We start from the raw sequence: 20,462 nt of genomic DNA on the forward strand, positions 1-20,462 counted from the left end.
TATCAACTGGTACATTCCTTATGCAGGTTTTGTTGGAATGGTAGCTTTATAGCAATGGACGGTTATAGTTCGGATGATGAAACCATGATGTTTTTTTTTGTCGTCAAATAATGGTTTACTTAGTTAATTGTATCGTACAGCGGTGACGTTACGGTATATCCAAGTGCTAAAATAATCCTTTATATATATAAAAAAGAAGATGTGGTATGATTGCCAATGAGACAACTATCCACAAAAGACCAACTTGAATGGCACAGACATTAACAACTATAGGTTACCGTACGACCTTCAACAATGAGCAAATCCCATACCGCATAGTCAGCTATAAAAGGCCCCGATAAGACAATGTAAAACAATTCAAACGAGAAAACTAACGGCCTTATTTATGTTAAAAAATGAACGAAAAACAAATATGCAACACATAAACAAACGACAAACACTGAATATACAGGCTCCTGACTTGGGACAGGCACATACATAAATAATGTGGCGGGGTTAAATATACTCCTATTCGTTACACACAACTAGTTAGTTTTTGTGATTTACTGTCAACAATACTTTTTATAAGATGATCAGCTGCTAATAAAGTGCAATTAATACATTTACTATTTCTGAACAATTGATAGCTATGTCAACAATAATATAAAAACAACACATATCTATACATAAGCTTGCTAAGGGTTTTAAATACTTACAAATCAAAAACAACACATGCAAGATTCTCACCATGACTTGTAACATCTTGTACATTTTGTAGATGCAACATCTTGATTCGAGTGGTCGTTAAAATATAATAAAGCGTTCGTTTACAATCAATTTAAAAGGGATTTTCATTCATCAAATTATTGTTTTTAAAATCTTTTAAATGGAAAAATTAGAAAAAGTCTTAGAGACAAATAATTGAACAAATAATACACAGAACCATTCAAAAGTAAAATAGAAACAGACAACGTAGTATGACAGGAAACGATAAACAACGAAAAGACACACAATTAATCCACACAACCCTACATAAAACAACTAAAGATTGAGCAACTCGAACTAAATTAAAACCCGGATTTTATCTTATTTGCATTGGAAGAGTAGACAGATGTTCTCCCAATTGATACGATATTCCCGGACTTGTATTTCTTATCGTGATTTTCTTGATAGAGGGTTGCTGCTCACAATGAATCTATTAAACCAAGAGTTCCAAATGGTTAAGTTGAAATCATCCCTTCGTAAATTTTACGGACGCCATCACGAGTTGATTGACCGTTATGGAAGTAACCGTTTCACAAATGATATCGGATATGTCCCTCACGTCGTAACTACAATCCCCTTCCCTTTCATGAATGTGACCTACCGAATTAGACTATTTACCGGATTTATTATCACATAAGCAACACGACGGGTGCCACAGGTGGAGCAGGATTTGTTTACTCTTCCGGAGCACCTGAGATCACCCCCGTTTTTGGTGGGGTTCGTGTTGCTTAATCTTTAGTTTTCTATGTTTTGTCTTGTGTACTATTGTTTGTCTGTTTGTCTTTTTCATTTTTAGCCAAGGTGTTGTCAGTTTATTTTCGATCTATGAGTTTGACTGTCCCTCTTGTATCTTTCGTCCCGCTTTTATGGAATTTCTGTTTTATCGATGACTATGGTTGTGTTTCAACTGTCATAACAGCATTTCTCCCCCTTTTTCTAGAGTGACCTACCGAATTATAGACTTATCATCGGGTTTGAACTTACATGCACATGAACTGTGCCACTTTAAATTAGTACTATTTTGCTTACCCTTCCAGAGCAATTGAGATCACCATCGGTTTTTGCTGGGCTTCTTGTTACTCAGACTTTGTTTTCCTGTGTTGAGGCTTGTTTAATGTTGTTTGTCTATTTGTCATTTCTAGTTTTATTTATGGGGTTTAATATCCATGATGTCCTTCACTTCACTTGAATTTATTTAAACAGATCTTTGAACCTGTTATCAAATCTCCAGAATGAAATATAACAGAAATATAAAGTAATGTTTAATCAAAATACCCTATGAAGGTAAGTTTAAATTTTGAAATAAAGTCGCTAATGTATGTACTTGTTAGGCATAACTCATGTTTTGAATAATGCAGATAACATGAAACTTTAGGATAGGAGAATATAATAGATTAGAGATAGAAAACAACAATTTTGTTTTGTCTAGACCCTCAAAAGTGGTGTGTTGTCATTGGGCCGATTCAGGTACCACGGTGACCAACACTACCTCGATTCGATCATGTTTGGTCAATTACATTAGTAAAATATTTTATAAATTATTATTTATGACGTTTAAGTGTCTGAATATAAATTGCAAGGATTGCGCAGATAAAAAAAAAGAAATATTCACAGCATCAACTTTGCAGACATTTTGTTACAGGAGATGTCAGAACACTAACGAAATGAATCATGATTTCCTTCAAGTTGGAGACATGCCCTCGTTGTTTGCCTGTTTGAGTTTATGTCATGTCATGTACAATTAGAACATAGCAAGGAAAACAACAAAATCGCTCTGATTGAAACAAAATGTTATCTGAAACAGGTAATATCAGAACCGTCTTAGGAAGAAATTAGAGAAGGTGGCAGTATACCTTAAATTCACTTTCCGTTATATACTATAGAAGATGATGTTCTCTCAGTAAATAAATCAAAATTTGATAACTTTATAAAACGGATCTATCCCATCGATCTTCAGATAAAGGATACAACGCATATTGTCTCAAATATTGTCTTACATTTAGAAAGGAGAAGGTTCACGAAGGGTTAAAATTGGCCCTGATTTTTTTATGTTTTTTAAATCGTGCCAAAAAATTACAAATTTCACATAGAAATACTTGTGATAATACTACTAAGACAAAAATATTTTTTCTGGCACTTCCCGTTCCTATTTATGGAGCAATGTCCCATTAAATGAGCATAATTTGTATTAAAAGGTCAATTTTGGTACTTTTTGTCCATAATTTTAATTGTTTTTGGCATAATTAACCTTGGCCTCCATCTGCGATCCAAAAAGTTTTGATATTGATGAAATCTATATCAAAATTGGAATCTTTTGGTTACAACACATTCTGGATCGTAGGTGGCGGCCAAGGTGTTTCAAAAGCTTTTAGGTCTGAAAAATGCGCAAAATTATCATATTTTGACAAAATGTCCAAAATGGACTTACTTTGGCGAATATCTGGTAGTCTTATGAAAAGAACTGATATATTAAGCATTTATACTTTTGAAATAGACCCATTTACGAACCAAATTGAGACCTTTTTGGTGTTTTATGATAAAGTTGATATTTTAGGCCATTTTGTGCCATTAGTGAACCTTGTCCTTTACAAGGAAGGTCGGTTGAAAACAAATCTGACGACAACAATGTTGATTTCAGCTACCCAATTGTAAACGTTCCATTTCTATATAGCAACATTCCAGCAGAGCCTTTATACGAAGTATAATATATCTCCAAGTTACGACACGATATTCCAGGTCTTGCATTTCCTATAATGATTTCTTTAATAGAGCTCACTAGATCAAAAGTAAAAAATGATGAAGTTGAAATCACCCCATCGCACATTTTACAGACGCCATTACGTCCGTTATGGAATAGTATGAAATTCAAAACAGTGTAGCTGTGGCCATTGATTGACACATTAAAATCATTCATTGACTGGGACAATTTAGGTGAACGTTTGTATGTAACGACCAATGCTCACTATGTACTTTTTAAAGACACTTAAACTATGGGGTCACCAAAGGTTCTCAACACCTAAATAAAGTAATTCGAAAAATTAATCAGAAATAACACGATATTTTGATTTATATCAATTATATAAATCAAAACACAAAGGTTATTCCTGATTAATTTTTCGAATTATTTTATAATTAAAGGCGTTAAGAAACCTTTGTTGACCCCACAGTTTAAATGTCTATCGTATGTACGTCATGAACAGTGGTTGTTACAGATAAACGTTCACGTAAATTGTCCCAGTCAATGGATGATTTTGATGGGTCAATCAATGGCCACAGCCACACTGTTTTGAATTTCATACTATGTGTTTCACAGAAGACAAAGTATAAGTTCCAATTTTTATAACTACAATCCCGTCGCCTTTTCCCCGAATGTCACTTACCGAATTATATTTATCACCGTGTTTATACTTGCATGAACAACAAGACGAGTTCCTCATCAGAAGCTTACCCTTCAAACACATAAGATAAATCCCAGTTTTAGGTGGTGTTCGTGTTGCTAAGTCTTTAGTTTCTATGTTGTATTTTGTGTACTGGTGTTTGTCAGTTTGCCTTATACGTGAATAGCGGTTTACTACTGTTGCCTTAATTTATATAGCCCAAATTAAAAAAAAAAAAAAAAACAATAATGTGTCCAAAGTACACGGATGCCCCACTCGCACTATCCTTTTTCATGTTCCATGAACCGTGAAATTGGGTTATAACCTAATTTGGCATTAAAATTAGAAAGATTATACTATAGGTAACATATGTACTTAGTTTTAAGTTGATTGGACATCAGCTTCATCAAAAAGTACCTGGACCAAACACTTTTATACCTGAACGGATGCAAGGACGGAAGAACAGACGGACGGACGAGCGAACAGAGCACAGACCAGAAAACATAATACCCCTCTACTATCGTAGGTGGGGCATAAGAATAAAATCTTGCAAACATCATTATGCTGAAAATCGACTGAAATAAACATAACTCTAGTTCTACAGTCATTATCACACATTAGATGATGCATACGATGGATCTGTGCCTCAACTTACGGGAGAAATGTTTGTTGCAATCTTATACATTCAAATATCAGTAAATAAACTCATCATAGATATCAGGATTGAAATTTAGTATTTAATAAGACAATCCTTTATTTTTAACTTTTACTGATTGTGTCAGCAATATTTGACTGAGCCACAAATCGCACGAGTGACACATTTACACCAGTAGTCATACAAATATTTATTTCTGATTGATTATATTTGCAAATTTAGAACATCTAAATGCTATTTATACCTACTATAACTTACTAGCCACAAAATCAGTTCGTCGATGTCTTGTCACATGTTTCCCCTAATCGCCTTTTTAGAGAGAATTATTTGATATTTGGGACATTTCTAGACAACTGACGTAAATTAAAATGTAATACCTCATTTGCCTAGTTGACATAGTACTGCTTTTCTCATAAAATATAATTCAATCTTAAATTCGTCTCAGATCTCAGTTAAAATAGAATACGCATAAATCATCAAAATTATGAATTTACAAAATGTTTTATTATTAATGATTTAAAAACAGTACAATAACAATTAACAGAAAAAAAAACAGACTTTAGTACAGTTTCAAATGCGTACACAACAGACGTTGAAGGTCGATCTGGTCATATTATTACTTTTCAATAACCACACACCTCTGATACCACACCTAGAATAAACGTTTGTTTTCGAGCTCAACAAAGCTTGTTTTCGAGCTCAACGAAACGGGGCGAACATCTTTCTATGTTCATTCTTTGTTAGCCAACAATAGCACGTTATCTCAATCTTCAAGTTTGCATTGTTTTTTCATCAATGTTCTTGTCCAGAGATTCGTCTCCACTGTCTGTATTTTGAAAGCCTGGATTATCCAGCCCTTTGTGTTCATTTGTGTTTGATGTGTCTTCAACTTGGACAATTAATTCAGTGTCTTTTACTTTCGGGTATTCAGCTGGAACTATTGAATTAATGTCCTTAACATTTTGGTCTTCAGCTTGAACTATTGATTCAGTGTCTTTTACTTTTGGGTTTTCAGCTGGAACTATTGATTCAGTGTCTTTTATTTTTGGGTCTTCAGCTTCAACAATTGAATAGGTGTCTTTTACCTTTGGGTTTTCAACTTGAACTATTGATACAGTGTCTTTTATTTTAGAATCTGACAGAGTCACTTTCAAATGAGATTTGTAGACCTCTGGATAGTCTGGATGATTTATGTCTATCGTATCGTCAAAGTCATCTGCAAAACAAAACAAGCATACAGTTTTAGGGTTTACCCAATGGTTTAATCATTCTGTGACAATTTAGGGTAAGATAAGAGTAAATTACTGGTCCATTATTGCGAAATCAATTGATATATAAGTAACACGACGAATGTCACATGTTACTTAGCATCTTAAAACCATTCTGTAGCATCTGAGAACACGAAAGTCTTGGAGGGGATTTGTGTTGCTCATTTTTTTTTAAAGTGTTCGTATTTCCCTATTTGTATCTCCTGCATTCATATAAATATACAACTATTCTAACGACTGCCAAATAAACGCAAAGTTTATTCAAATGATACTAGAAGCATAAGGATAAATAAAAAAAATGATAAATAAGATTATATACTAAAATGAAGACAATTTCAAATGCAATACCCTATATTTCTTTATCAACATTTGTATAAAGCAATATCAATTTTCTATTTGTTCAAAGATATGCTGTTATGACCATTTTCCTACAAGCATCTTTTTCTTCCTACAATAAGTTAATAGAAAAATAATAAAGCTTTGCTTACATACCTGATTCTAAAGGAGTATTTTCATCGTTAACTTGACTTAATTTTTCTTCATTATGCAAAGGAACTTCAATTACAACTGAGCCTTTCTGAGATTCGGTGTCTGTCACCGTCGTTGTATCTTTGGCATCATGTGACGGCTTTTGTGTTTCGGCTTCTGTCGTTGTATCTTTGGTATCATATGATGGTTTTGAAATCTCAAAATTCGTGTTTTCAAGTGGTTCTATTACAATCTCAGTCATTTCAGGCTTTTCATTTAATTCGATTGGTTCTCCTTTCATCTTTGTCATATCAATCATCTGGATATGTTTATTATTAACATCCGGGTTAGTTGTGCAAACTTCGATGACTTCTTCCTCTAAGTATCCTACGAAAGAAAAAGGTTTTTATAATTGGGGTTCAATGTTGGACATATATTGATCGTTCAACATCATGAGCAAATCAATAAAATTAATGTACTAGGAAATCAAAAGCAGAATAGTTTGGCATTTGAAGGATACGTTTTCATTTGACAAAGATGGTAAAAAATTACAATTTCTCTGTGTGTTTTCAAATATTAACATTTCCCGCCAAGAAAGTTGAATTCAGACAATTGTGGCTATTCTATTTAGTTACAGATAAACTGACTGCCTTCAATTAAAGGTCAATACCATGTAGTATCGTAAAGCCAGCTTTCTCTGTAGCAAAAAAAATCTAAAAATAATTGTAAAATAAAGGGCATATACCACAAAAAACGGGAAACGTCTACTAGATCAAAACACCACGAGCAACAAACCCCAAAAGTTCACCTTTCAATTGAAATAAGGAGGAAAACACATTTGTATTTTTAACGTTTCTACATTATATTTGATAATAGAAGTGCTTAATTCAAGATAATTCAAAACATTCGAAAATCGTAATCAGTCATTTTCAGATCAGTTTTTGTATCTTATAAATAAATAGATTACCTTTTTGTAGAAATTTTGGACCTAGAACTGCCATAAGGGTTGCTCCTATTGGTGCACATATTATAATTGCAAGGACTGACAATGTTAAAATATCTGTAGCATAATTCAACATTTCTTGGTCCGGATTCGACATTTCCCTTACTTTATCTAATGCAAGTCCTCCAATAGCAGCCTAAAAATAACAAAATAATGTTTTTTTTTAATTTTGTAAACATTACCATGCTCCTCCCTTCTATTTGTGAAAATATTACAAAAACCATGTTATGAGATTGAAAACATTTTTGTTTAACTTAGTGAAGAAGGTGTGTTATGCATTTGCAAACATTCGTTGCATGATCTCCACCTTGACTACTTCAATAATTTGGCAAAACCTTTTGGATTCTTCAACTTCGGAATGTTTGAACCTCTATGCTCTTTAACTGTGTACGTTATTCGGTCTTTTTAACTTTATTGATTCGTGCGTCACATAATGAGTCTTTTGTAAACTAAACGCGCGTCTGATGTTCACAATTTTATAATGGTATCTATTGTGATTTTTTTAAATCTAATACATCTAACAACACTTGTACAGGTTCCATTTTCATATACCATTTGACAGACCACGTTATAACTTGTGACTTTTAACATTGTTATCCAACCTTCTTCAATAGTTCAAAGACTCCATTCTTGTCAACACGTTTTTTTACTTCTGTGAAAACAATTGTCGTTGGCCCCGAAACAATATCTTGTTTGTTTGTTTGTAAATTTCATTATATTAACTGTTTTTTTTCAAAATAAAATATTAAATAAAAGATGTCTACAAGACGTTTATTTTAGTCATTTTGTTTCAATGTAGTTTACCAGAAAATAGATTGGCTGATTGTTGGATGCTTAATATTTAGTGGTTAACCAAAAAAGGGGGTTGGATAAAGTTATATTATATTGAAGCGTTGTGATATTACCTGCACAGTGGCTTTAGACAACCAGGTTAGAGTTATAAAAATTCTTTCTTTGATATTAAATCCAGTACGCAGTGTAACTGTAAAATCAACCCCACTTCTCACTACTAGACCAATTGCTAGTGTAAGTATTCCTAAACCTGTAATTAAGAAGAAAGTACAATGAAATATCAACATAAAGGTGAAAATTCAGTTAAATCACGTAGACCAGGGTAAAAGTATCATATCAGAGGATCAATCTGTGAACTGAGATTCAAAATAGATATGTATGACTGTAGCAGGGAAAGAAGAGTAAACTGACAAGACGAATGTTTTGGTAATAGAGGTGACCGTCATCAAAGGTTTAACAATTTATATAAGTAAAATGGCACTTGTTTCATTGTTTGTTTTGTTTTCATTCAAATGCCATATGCTGCCTCACTACGTCAAATGTAAAATCCAAATTGGTAATGCATATAAAAAGATACTAACAGTTAAAATTTTGCTTGACCGAGAAAAGCTGTTCTATAATCAATATATAATACAGCCTAAATGTAGAATATATAGCACTAAATAGAACTTATATTTCTACAAATTTTATAACCAAAATTTTCCACAATTGTTCAACATTTTTGTTGTTTTTATATAAAGAGGGTCTTGTTGCTCAGTCTTTAGTTTTCCGCAGTTTTAGTTTTTGACAAATGTTGTCAGTTTAACCAGACGGAATTAAGGATGCACCTTTCATACTCTCCGCCTCTCTCCCCCGACATTATGATGAACAGCAGGAAAATTTCGAGACATTGTGAGAAGGCAATTGACAATAAAACATTAGGACAAATAAAACAAATACTTGTGTTGTCTAATAAAATACAGCAAACATGAATTCGTCATATTTTTGGAAATATATAATTATTTATAAAATTCCCAGAGATTCAAAAGCCGTCATTGATGGCCGTCATTGATGGTCTATTAGAGCATTCAAGTTTGAACAATGGTCAATATCATTGCATTGAATGATCATGTCGAATTAGTACCCACCAGCTGTACTTGACTGTATTTTCCCAATATCAACTGCTGCACCAATCAATCCGAATAGAAAATGTTGAGCAATCAACCATATCAAAGCCATGACACCAGATACTTCGTCCTAAATGTTACAAAATGTAAATCATTATTGTACATTAAATTTAAAAAAAAATGGATGCAATACAAAAATATGGACAATTTACTTATCGCTGAAGTGATTGAAAGTTTACGGAAATACAGGTTTATACTTTGTAACACGGTGCATGCGTTAACTTTTTTAGTGATATTTTCATGAGGGGGAATAGGAGGGGTCCTGATCCCGAAATCCCGAACTTAAAAAAACGAAATCCCGAGGTCCCGAATTTAAATAAAGTAAATCCCGACGTCCCGAAATCCGAATAAAAGAATTCCCGGATCCCGAAAGGGTCAATCCCGAAATCCCGAGCTTAAAAACACCCGATCCCGGAGTCCCGATAAAGGTCCTATCCCCCTCTTTCATCCTCTAAGAAATTGATGTGACATCTTGTTATGGATCCGTAAAGGAATTTTGGAACTGAAGTTCGTAATTATATCTAGCCATTAACAAATTCCAGGCTGTATAGTTTACAGAATAGGAAATAATGGACCAAAAGAATACAGAAAAATCGACTCCACCAAAATTTAAGAAAATATGCCAAAAAATGAATAAAATAAAATAATATAATATAGAGCTATATTTAAAAAACCAGATTTAGAATAATGGGCAAAATAAATAGAGAACGGAATAGAAAAAGTTTGCCACGACAATTAAAGACTCCTGTTACCACGGTAGTTGTTTTACCTTTTCACCTGGTTTACGTCGTAGGCGCCATTTGTAACCTGCAACAGTTGCGGTTGTTAGACATCCAAGGGGACCAGCTCCTGATAGTCTAATTTCTGAACTTCCAAATATGGCTATCATCCCGAATCCAAATAATAACAAAGAACGATAAAACACTTTATTTGCCTACAAATATACAATCTTGATAAGAACTACTAAGGGAGCTACCATTTGATTTTTATGGGGGGGCTAGGATGAAAAATTTTGTCCTGCCTTTTTTTTTAGTTGTAATCTCTGTCCTGCCTTTTTATTTTTCACTCTATTCGGTCCTGCCTTTTTTTTTTATTAGTTTATCCTGACTTTTTTTACCTAAATTGTCATCCTGCCTTTTTTTTTTGCAAAGTGTCTCATCCTGCCTTTTTTTTTAACTCAAAACTCCTGTCCTGCCTATTTTTTTAAAATTTCATCCTAGCCCCCCCATAAAAATCAAATGGTAGCTCCCTAAACAAACAAGTTTGTAAACATTACAAAGATAAATTAAATTGGTACAAAAATCTTACTGGTATCCAGTTGAAACTGGTTCTGTGATCCGGTATTTTCCGATGACAAAAAGTACAAACAAATAAACATGAGCCCACTTCATCTTTCAACTACGTATAAATCGTAACATCCAGTTGTCCTATCTAATGCAAATTGATGGTATAGGTTTCAAAATATGTCCTGCATTTTTAATTTTGATACAATTTTGTATGCAACATTTTCATGAATATCTTTGATTAATCCCACATTTTTTATTGTTGTCCAGCAATCCCAATGATAATTTAAATGCACTCGTAAACTTCTAAATTACGTATTTTTGTATAAACGTTAAAATATGTTTGTTTGTTACGGCCAATGTGGGGATATTCCTGTTGAGGACATATGTACATTGATTTTTTCTATAAATAACTTTTTGGGGATGGCATTCCTTCAATTGTCCCTGTTCCGTGAGATGATGTTTGCCACCGTAAAACACATGTAACTTTTATATTTTCACAGCTTAATTAACATGCATCCTGAGCACTAGTAATCATCACTTACGCTGTCTTTCGAAGGAATGTACCATAGAAATATCCCGGCAACAAATCCATAGATTATGCCTACAAATACCCCTAATGGACCCTTCACAATAGTCACAGCTAGATCACCTAGGAGAAAAAAAGAAATCTTTGTTTTATTTTTGAGACAGTTTCTTTTCTTCTAGATATCTTTTATTTTTTTGAGTTGTTAGGTTGATGTCTTAAAAATGTAAACCCCATACATCCTTTATAATTCCTACTGACTATGATAACGAAAGACATCCGACTTGTTCATTTCTTAATAATTACATTAGATGTATATTTCATTATAATACGTTATTCTGATTGGCTAACTGCACATCACATGTTATTCCGTAAGCAATTGCATCAGACAATAAAATTTATCATTCATGATGACACGAGGTCTAACAATAAAGTGCACAGGTGAATTAAATAAAACTTGATACAAATCGTGTTTTCATGATCCTAGCTAAAAAATGTAATTATAAGTATTGAATGCTTCTTTTTGTAACTTTATAGGGTTGTAAAAGCGTTGACCGTGCGTACATTTTTAGAATGAAGCGCTTGCGCGCTTCAGGTGTCATACCACCAATTAAAAGTCCCTATCTGTTCAATCAAATTTTACAATTTTCACAGCTTTCTAAATATTTTACCTTAAGTTTAACTTCATAGAAACCAGGTATATCCTGAATTGTACATGTATCAGCTTTCTACATGCCAATTTTCAACAGGTGTTTAAAATCATATAAAAAAGAAAAGGTCTTCCGAATGGAGGCACCACTAAAAATAACCCCTGGTTTTCTGGAAATCTTAAATTAGTATACTATGGGTTGCATTAATCCTCAATTTTGAATGCAAACTCATTTCTTTGTTGTGATGTTATGCTATTGTTTCAGAAAAAGGGAGAAGGTTTGGATCCATTAAAACGTTTAATCCCGCTGCAAATGTTTGCACCTGTCCTAAGTCAGGAATCTGATGTACAGTAGTTGTCGTTTGTTTATGTAATATATACGTGTTTCTCGTTTCTCGTTTTGTTTATATAGATTAGACCGTTGGTTTTCCCGTTTGAATGGTTTTACACTAGTAATTTTGGGGCCCTTTATAGCTTGTTGTTCGGTGTGAGCTAAGGCTCCGTGTTGAAGGCCGTACTTTAACCTATAATGGTTTACTTTTTAAATTGTTATTTGTATGGAGAGTTGTCTCATTGGCACTCACACCACATCTTCCTATATCTATCATAAACAGGTAAATTTTAGCTCAAAATGGTCTTAATATATTTCTCTTTCACCAAAAGTTTCATTTCTGCCAATTTGTTGGTTAGTTTAAGTAAACAGTGACATCAAATGCACTATTTTTTGTCCGAGTAGGCCTACTTTCACATACGTTCTAAATTTAAGGGCGTAATTGGTGGTATGACACCTTCATACAAAATGTACTTCGGTCAACGCTTTTATACCCCAATAAATTTACAAAAAGAAGCATTCAATTCTTAAATACAATTGTTGGAATGTTCGATTGCATCATGTACTAGCTTTGTGAAAGTTTTATTTTCAGTCGTCTACCTACTTATGAGTGTGTCTGTAGAGAAGACAAGGGAGGTAAGAGTCGGAATCCTGTCTTTCGTCTTATATCTCAAAAATTTACCACAGTTCAGCATTCGCTAGACAATAATCGAAATGGACTGTTAATATATTTGGTTTTGCAAACTTTTTTTTGCTTTACATATAACCTTTGCCAGACCTATACGAAACGTGTTTACTATTACATATGAATGCCATTTAATGATCTTAAATATGTTTTAGTTAACTATTTAGGAAAAAAACCAAAACAACATCATTGAGTATATACATTCCATGCCTCGTTCACACATACATTTAATTCGAATCGAATGCGAATCGAATTCGCTAATCGCGTTCACACACTATTCTTTTTTAATTCGAATTATCCAATTCGCATTAGAAATACGCATTTGTTAATACGAATTAAAAGTTAACGTCGTTTGGACATTAAAGTGCATTGAAATTCGAATTAGAACTGACGTTAGGACGTAAAACGTTTCGAATGCGAATTAAACTAATTAGAATTTGTTAATGCGAATCGAATTCGAATTACGTGTGAACTCAGCTTTAATAATCATGAAATTATTACTTTGACAGTTGTAGTCCATACCTTCAGAAAATATGATTCCCATGAAGACAGAAAACCCCGTGACACACAGGACATTGTCAAGTCCTCCAGCAGCCAATAACATTGTTGGAATTCCCTTTTCAACTCCGTACTGACGATCTTGTAAATTTACGAGGGAGGGTACTGTTACAGCCGGTGACAAAGCTCCCAAAATGCATCTTGAATAATAAAAAGCAATTCGTTGAAAACTAAAATTATATAATCTGTTATTTTTAAATTAAAAACAAAAACAAGATACAAGTAACAGATATTATGCCAGCATTATTGTCGTGTACATAGAATAGTAAGAAATTTCAAGACATAACTTATCAACATAGCACTGCTACAAGACGGCTGGAATGGGGGGGGGGGGGGGTCTGTTATTCTGTAAACATTTAATTTTCACCCCTTTTTCTCTAATCTTCAAAAAATTAACCCCTTTTTTCTCTAAATTAGACCACGCATTTCTCTAATCTTCATTTTTTTGCCCGTTATTCTCTAATGTTCATTTTTAACCCCATCCAAACCCTCCTACAACGAAACATTAATGGATCAAGTATTTGAAATATGATAATGTGCAAATAAGAGGGGTCGCTTCGATTTCAAATGTGATCCGAATCAAAACTATCACTGATTGCTTACCCTAACATAAGGCTCCATATCCATGGAAATCCGAGGATAAAGTGTGATGCTATTCCCACCGTTATGATCTCACAAGTGCATGGTAACAAGGCCAATCGTAGAACAGCCCAGGATAACTTCCGTAACTTTACAATATCCAAACCAAGTCCTGCCCTGGTTAGTATGACAGTTAAGGCTATCTTCCTACAAAGATACAAGTAAAACATTAAAAATGAGTTACGACTTATGGAATTAAGTATACTGTTGGCGTACACCAGGACAAATATGCATACAAGAATTTCTTGCTGCTTTGAAGACCTGTTGGTGACCTTCTGCTGTTGTCTATTCTATGGTCGGGTTGTTGTCTCTTTGACACATTCCCAATTTCCATTCTCAATTTTATTTTTATACACACAATAACACATACAATAAAAATTAGAAAATTAAGCACTAAACTCTAAAAATAACGGTATAATAGAGGGTGTAAGCATATAATTGTCCTTCAAAATAAAATGTTACTAGTACACGAATTTTAAAGAAGCATGTTTATATGAACACGTACAAATAATGGTTCATGTATCAATAAAAATAAATGTCAATTCATACCGCCAATACCCTTTTTATTTATTAAAACTTGCCTGAGTGCACCTGACCATTTAGAGTCAATACTTTCACCAACTGTGTTGACACCAGGTATATTTCTAAGTAATACTCCAACAATCAACATCCCTAAATATACAATACAATAAACTCATTATCAGCATCACTATAAGTACTACAAGTTTTAGCTTTCTAAAAAGCTATGGACTGCTTCGCTCTACACTAATTCAAGGTTATATGTGTGCATGTAGTTGTTAAATTAGTATTGGAAATGTGGTATATTTAGATATTGATTGATATAAAATGGATGTACTTTAAGAGTGTGCGTTATACACCCATGCTTTTAAAAAAAAATCTTGTTGAAAATTAAAACAATTAGAAATTTAGAAATTTAGACACGACTCTTTAGGTGTGCCTTTATTGTCAGAAGTTATAAAATACAGATAAATTATGTTTGTAAACATTGTATAGGTACATTGTTTAGCAAAGCAAATAGTGCAAATGGCAAAGTAACAAAGCAATTAAACACGTATTAATAATTGATATTTCAATATTGAATTCATCTGTGAAATGTATGCATAATAAAACGATCATGAATTAAAGACAGTTGATGGAAACTGATATACACATAGTTAATTTTCCGGCATTTGATGTCTTATCCTGGACGAGAAAAGTCTGTAACTATTTTATCGCTATTTTGTGCATTTTTCCTTTGATCTGTTTTTGTGACAATTTTCATATCATGCTACTCGCTTGAGATGGAAAATTATCGCTAGAAACTAAGCAGGCACGTGGCGTTACTAACGAAATTGGCATGAAATTGACATCGTCGTCATAGGTGAAATAGCGATAAACAGATTATCATTGATCATCTCAACTCGATTGCCTTTCTCGCTTTCGCCGTCTCGGCTCAAGCGAGAATATCAATCTCGTTGAGATGATCAACGATAATCTATGAATCTCATGTAAGCCAATAGCTGTTGTTGTATCTCAGCCTCATTATAATGCAACCAATCAGAATCTATACGTAATTTATTCAAGATGGCGTGTATTTCGACTGAAACTAATAGCTCCGCACCGTGATGCGAAGTAACAAGTATATACGATGAATGAAGGATATAGTGTTTTCTTCCACAAACAATTTGCATATATACTTTTTTGATACATTTTATTTGGTGTTGACATGATTTTCGTCTGTGCTGAAGTGTAAAGCGCAACAACCATTACTCTTTTAACTGGTTCGGGCAAATATTTCTTTAGATACTCTATACATCATATTTCGTCTAGTTTCATTTTTAAAAGTACCTTTTTATGTCTATGTACCAATAGCAGGTTACCATGTTTGTTTCTCTGACATTTATCATTTTCTTTAATTTATACACAATATTCCATTTTTATAAGTATATCAAATACAAAATTTTATCAATGTGAAATAATTTAAATGAAATAAATGAATATAAATAATATTATATATATGAAAAATTATCTTTACAATTATCTCACCTAATAAGGGAGGTAATCGAATAAGAGAAATCAGATAGCCTCCAATAGCACAACCAATAAACAGTATCAGTAAAGAAAACAAATTTCCTCCCGGAAGTGCTTGTCCGTGAGTTAACGAATAGATAATAATCCACAACTGGACGCAGACGACAGTAAACTGGAGATAGGTGGCAATATTTCCGTGAAGAGGCAACATGAAGGCATGCCCGAGCCGCTGTATTCGTGATGGATACTCCGGAAGGGGGTTGTGACTCGTAAGACATGGTATACAACACGTGGTACATGTATCTTGTATCTGATCTATTTTACTCGGTGTTTTATTTGATTCGTTGTCTTTTTTGTTGTCTTCATCTTTATCTTTATGTCCGTTTGGAATCTTTCCGTTTCCGGCACCATGGTTTATGTCACGTTGACGTATTTCAGATTTTCCATTCATTTTATTGCAATTAGTTCTGAAAAACAAATATATGGGTAAAGATCATATTTTAGTCACACGCTGTATTGGCATACATATATTTATGAGTATGATAAATTACACATGAGGATCTGGATAGGTCACTTGTCAATCTAAACTTGACGGACTGGACCAATATGTTAACTTGTGTCGGTCAATACCAAATCTAAATCGGTTTGGACCAAACCCCCGAATTTCTGTGCGACGTTATAAATTAATGTTGTTTTTTTTTTTTGGGGGGGGGGGGGGGGGGGGGGTATTGACATTATTTTAGTACATCGCCGACCGTCAATCACTAAAAATATAGTATACATATACAATGAATGCTTGAATTTTTTTCAAAAACATAAGTGTATGACCTGTACAATGAAAATATACCTCGAGGCATATTGTTGTTTGTTAAACATATACAGTTTATAATGTCAACACATACAAACAATAAAGCGCACTGGTTTAATTTTGTCATAGTCTTTTGCGTCCGTGCGTCCTTTGGGATCACACCTTATTGCGCCATTAGTTTTGAAATACATAGAAACCTATTGCGCAAATTCTGGAGAATTTTTATTTTGTAAAAGAAACTATGTAAGCAAACGAAATGAAAGTCACCTTTGTGCGGAAATACTCCAACTTCGTATATTTATCGAAAATTCCTTTCAGTTTTTCGTCTGACTTAGTTAACAGTTTTCTTCTTTCTATGTACAATAAATGTCGAACACAGTCCTTTCAAGTTTCTCTTAATCAATATTGAATAATTTCGAACTAATGATCTAGTATGGTTTCTCGGACATCATTTATGGTGTCTTTAATTTACAGACCCAACTTCCAAGCAAGGACCGAAGCTCATAAACTCGGCAATCAAACGCAGAACTTCGTGAAAGTTCGGAGAGCCGACAACCTTGCTTCGGAAGTTGATCATTTATGGTGTCTTTAAATTACAGACCATTGAAAGTATTTGGACGCAAGTATATTTATCGAGGATTTTCTAAATTAATTTCTGATTAATATAAAAATAAGAAGATTTGGTATGATTGCAAAATTAATAGACAACTATCAACAAAAGTTCACATGAAGTGGATGTAAGCAATTATAGGAAATCGTACGCCCTTCAACAATAAAGAAAACATATCTTATAGTCACCTATAAAAGGCAGGGAAAATATGAAAAATTAACAGCTTTATTTTTAACAATTTGTCAAAACAAATTAAAAAATAACAAACCAATATGACAGACATGAAACAACGACAACTACAAAACTACAGGCTCCTGACTTGAACAGACATCTCTTATAAAGCCAAACAAGTAAAAATTTGAACAGCATTGAGGACACAAAGTTCTAAAATATGTATGTATTGATTTGGGTGTCACGGATGGATAAACTCTGTATCGAAGAAGAAAATATTATAATGGCGTCTTAGTGAGACAACCTTGGTCTATTGATATTAGTGAATTTACTTTCTTCGGGATAAATTCTGTTATCTGAACCTGTTCAAATAAAATTAATATCAGTTGACTCAAAAGAAAATTAGTTTGTTTTTAAATTTTTGGTAATTTGATTTAAAAAATATGTATTTTCAGATCCCTTATAAATGCACACATTACGACCTCATCAAAGAACAGTACATTGATTTGTGTCGCGCGCACAAAGATTAAGCGAATAAAATAAATGAGACAGCAGCAAGACAACGACAAAAAGATGTAGAAAAAACGAATGACACCAAGAGGTAGCAATTAATCTCATTCTGACTAAATTTGGATATAGTTTAAAAAAAACACATAGTAGGTCAAAATATACATGTACTAAGTTTTGAATGCCTGTGGTATTTCCTGATTTAAATAATTCAACCACTAGAATGCTGTAAAATAATTAATACAAATAATTAAACAACACATACTAGTCAAATAACATAATATTACAGATTACCGAGGTCGGAGATACAGAGATTTTTTTAGTAAGTTTTATTAATGAAAATTATAAAGTTGTAAAAGTTAATATAATTACTTATGTAACATATCTTTTCGTTAATAATGCATGTTTAAAATATTAATTATCTGTAGTTTTTGTCTCTTACAAGGTTAAAACACTACAACATTTACTGTCCTAAGGCACGATGGCATGGAGTGACATTACAATTACACGTGACTTTTAGACCTCCTTTATTTGATGGAACACAACGACTATGTACAGCATGACCACAACATGCCTTTTGGTGTGTGTTTTGTTAATTGTTAATGATGTAAATTCTTAGGAAGAATTGTTAAATCTACTTATATAAACCTGTTTGCTCAAGATATCTTTTTTTAGTTAAAAAGTTGCAAAAAGTCGTAATGTGTAATCAAAAAGAGGAAAGAGGGAAAGGATACCATGGAGACAATAATAAATTAGTTATAGAACATTTATCAGTACAAGACATTTACTATGTCAAAGATTTCTCTATAAGTCCAAACAGAACTAACTCTTTGTCCGTTTGCTATAAACTTTTTTTGTCATTTTCATTAAACTATATGTCTTCTAAAAGCAGTTTATATCAAATGATAATGAGTAACATTTTATAGCAAATTTCTTTATAGATCGATTTTAAACATATAAAGCAATTCTTCTTTCTTTTTTCTACACACATTTCATTTGATAATCTATAGAGTTAGATAATTTCTGAAACAAAGAACACGCCTGGTACGTCAGACACAACAGAACCAGTATTCCTGGTTGCTATTAAAAAATGTTTTAGCAATCTTGTATAGCAGATTTTGACTTGTGCTGTCCTGCCAGTAACAGGCAATAGGGTGTGGATAGGATGAAAAATAAAACAAATTTAACATAGATAAAACGTGCAAAGGTCCAACATTTAGTCTCCATTAGCTGATGCTGTTGTTCTCTCTAATGGTATGTATTGGCAATTTTAATTGTAGCTGTTGGCGCTATCCTAATTTACATTTGTGATCAATATACTATTAGGGACATTTTTGTTCTTAATTTCTCGTTTCTAAGTTTCTAACTTGGATGCTAGAAATGTAAGCTCCGAACTTGTAACTGTCAATTTTGAAATGACAGCATTAAAAAATAACTGTCAACTTTGACTTAAGAAATTGAACCCACATGTCATTTGTAAACATGCTACATTGTATGTACAATGTAATAACAGCAAATCGTAAGATACTCGAAGAGAGAAACATGCATGCAAAATAAAATATAGTTAAAGGAGTACCACATATATGAAGTCTAATGAAATTAGAAAGAAACGAAACGAGAAAAGGATAAGAACGAATTAAGGAAATCATTAACAATGGGAGTGGTTTCCATTTTTAGGAAAAATTAAGAAATAAAATAAAAACATGGATGTGATGTCCCCCGGTATGACGTATTAATTTGACAAGTGGTAAAAATAATGTCCGAGCCAAACAAATTTATGATGTTTTGTGTCGGATAAGTGAAAAACGAGACAAGAATAGTTGTAACATATCTATCAACCATTTATGGACAAATGTCATAAATGTCATCTACGTGCCAGCCTTCATTACATCGTCTCAGTTTTGGTATTATTGCCATTTCAGTAAAAAGGAAAAAAAAGAAGAAAAAAAAGAAAAAAAACCCAGACCATTGGCACTCATACCACATCTCATTATATCTATAAAACAACATATTTTGAATCTTTTCTTACTCCTTAGTCTTTGACCACTACGGATGGTCCAAAATGATGCTGAAGTGGGGCGTTCCCCTTTCTGACTGAATTTCCAGAGTGACTTTTGACATTTGGGTATACTATTTGGGTGACCTTCTGCTGTTGTCTGCTCTATGGTCGGGTTGTTGTCTCTTTGATACA

The 20,462-nt window shown here is 33.1% G+C and overlaps 1 protein-coding gene across 1 annotated transcript; it reads right to left on the reverse strand.

Moving 5' to 3' along the window:
* Positions 1-5,258: 5,258 nt before the first annotated feature.
* Positions 5,259-16,639, reverse strand: LOC139502808 (sodium/hydrogen exchanger 9B2-like). Its single transcript, XM_071292392.1, has 11 exons — positions 16,191-16,639; positions 14,722-14,816; positions 14,109-14,287; positions 13,470-13,645; positions 11,302-11,408; positions 10,243-10,407; positions 9,435-9,543; positions 8,421-8,557; positions 7,480-7,651; positions 6,537-6,899; positions 5,259-5,992 (listed from the first exon to the last, which is right to left on the reverse strand). Exons 1-11 carry the CDS (start codon positions 16,624-16,626, stop codon positions 5,547-5,549), a joined length of 2,385 nt encoding a protein of 794 aa, XP_071148493.1. The 5' UTR covers positions 16,627-16,639; the 3' UTR covers positions 5,259-5,546.
* Positions 16,640-20,462: the final 3,823 nt, after the last annotated feature.

This window comes from Mytilus edulis, chromosome 14 (assembly GCF_963676685.1).
Source record: "Mytilus edulis chromosome 14, xbMytEdul2.2, whole genome shotgun sequence".
Taxonomy (NCBI): Eukaryota; Metazoa; Mollusca; class Bivalvia; order Mytilida; family Mytilidae; genus Mytilus; species Mytilus edulis.

Bases quoted from the DNA above. Each gene is read 5' to 3' on its own strand.
- LOC139502808 (XM_071292392.1), bottom strand. From the start codon at position 16,626: ATGAATGGAAAATCTGAAATACGTCAACGTGACATAAACCATGGTGCC. The intron at 9,544-10,242 runs GTAAAACAACTA...TGTAACATTTAG, and splicing joins GACGTAAACCAGGTGAAAAG to GACGAAGTATCTGGTGTCAT. The intron at 7,652-8,420 runs GTAATATCACAA...TGTTATTTTTAG, and splicing joins TGTCTAAAGCCACTGTGCAG to GCTGCTATTGGAGGACTTGC.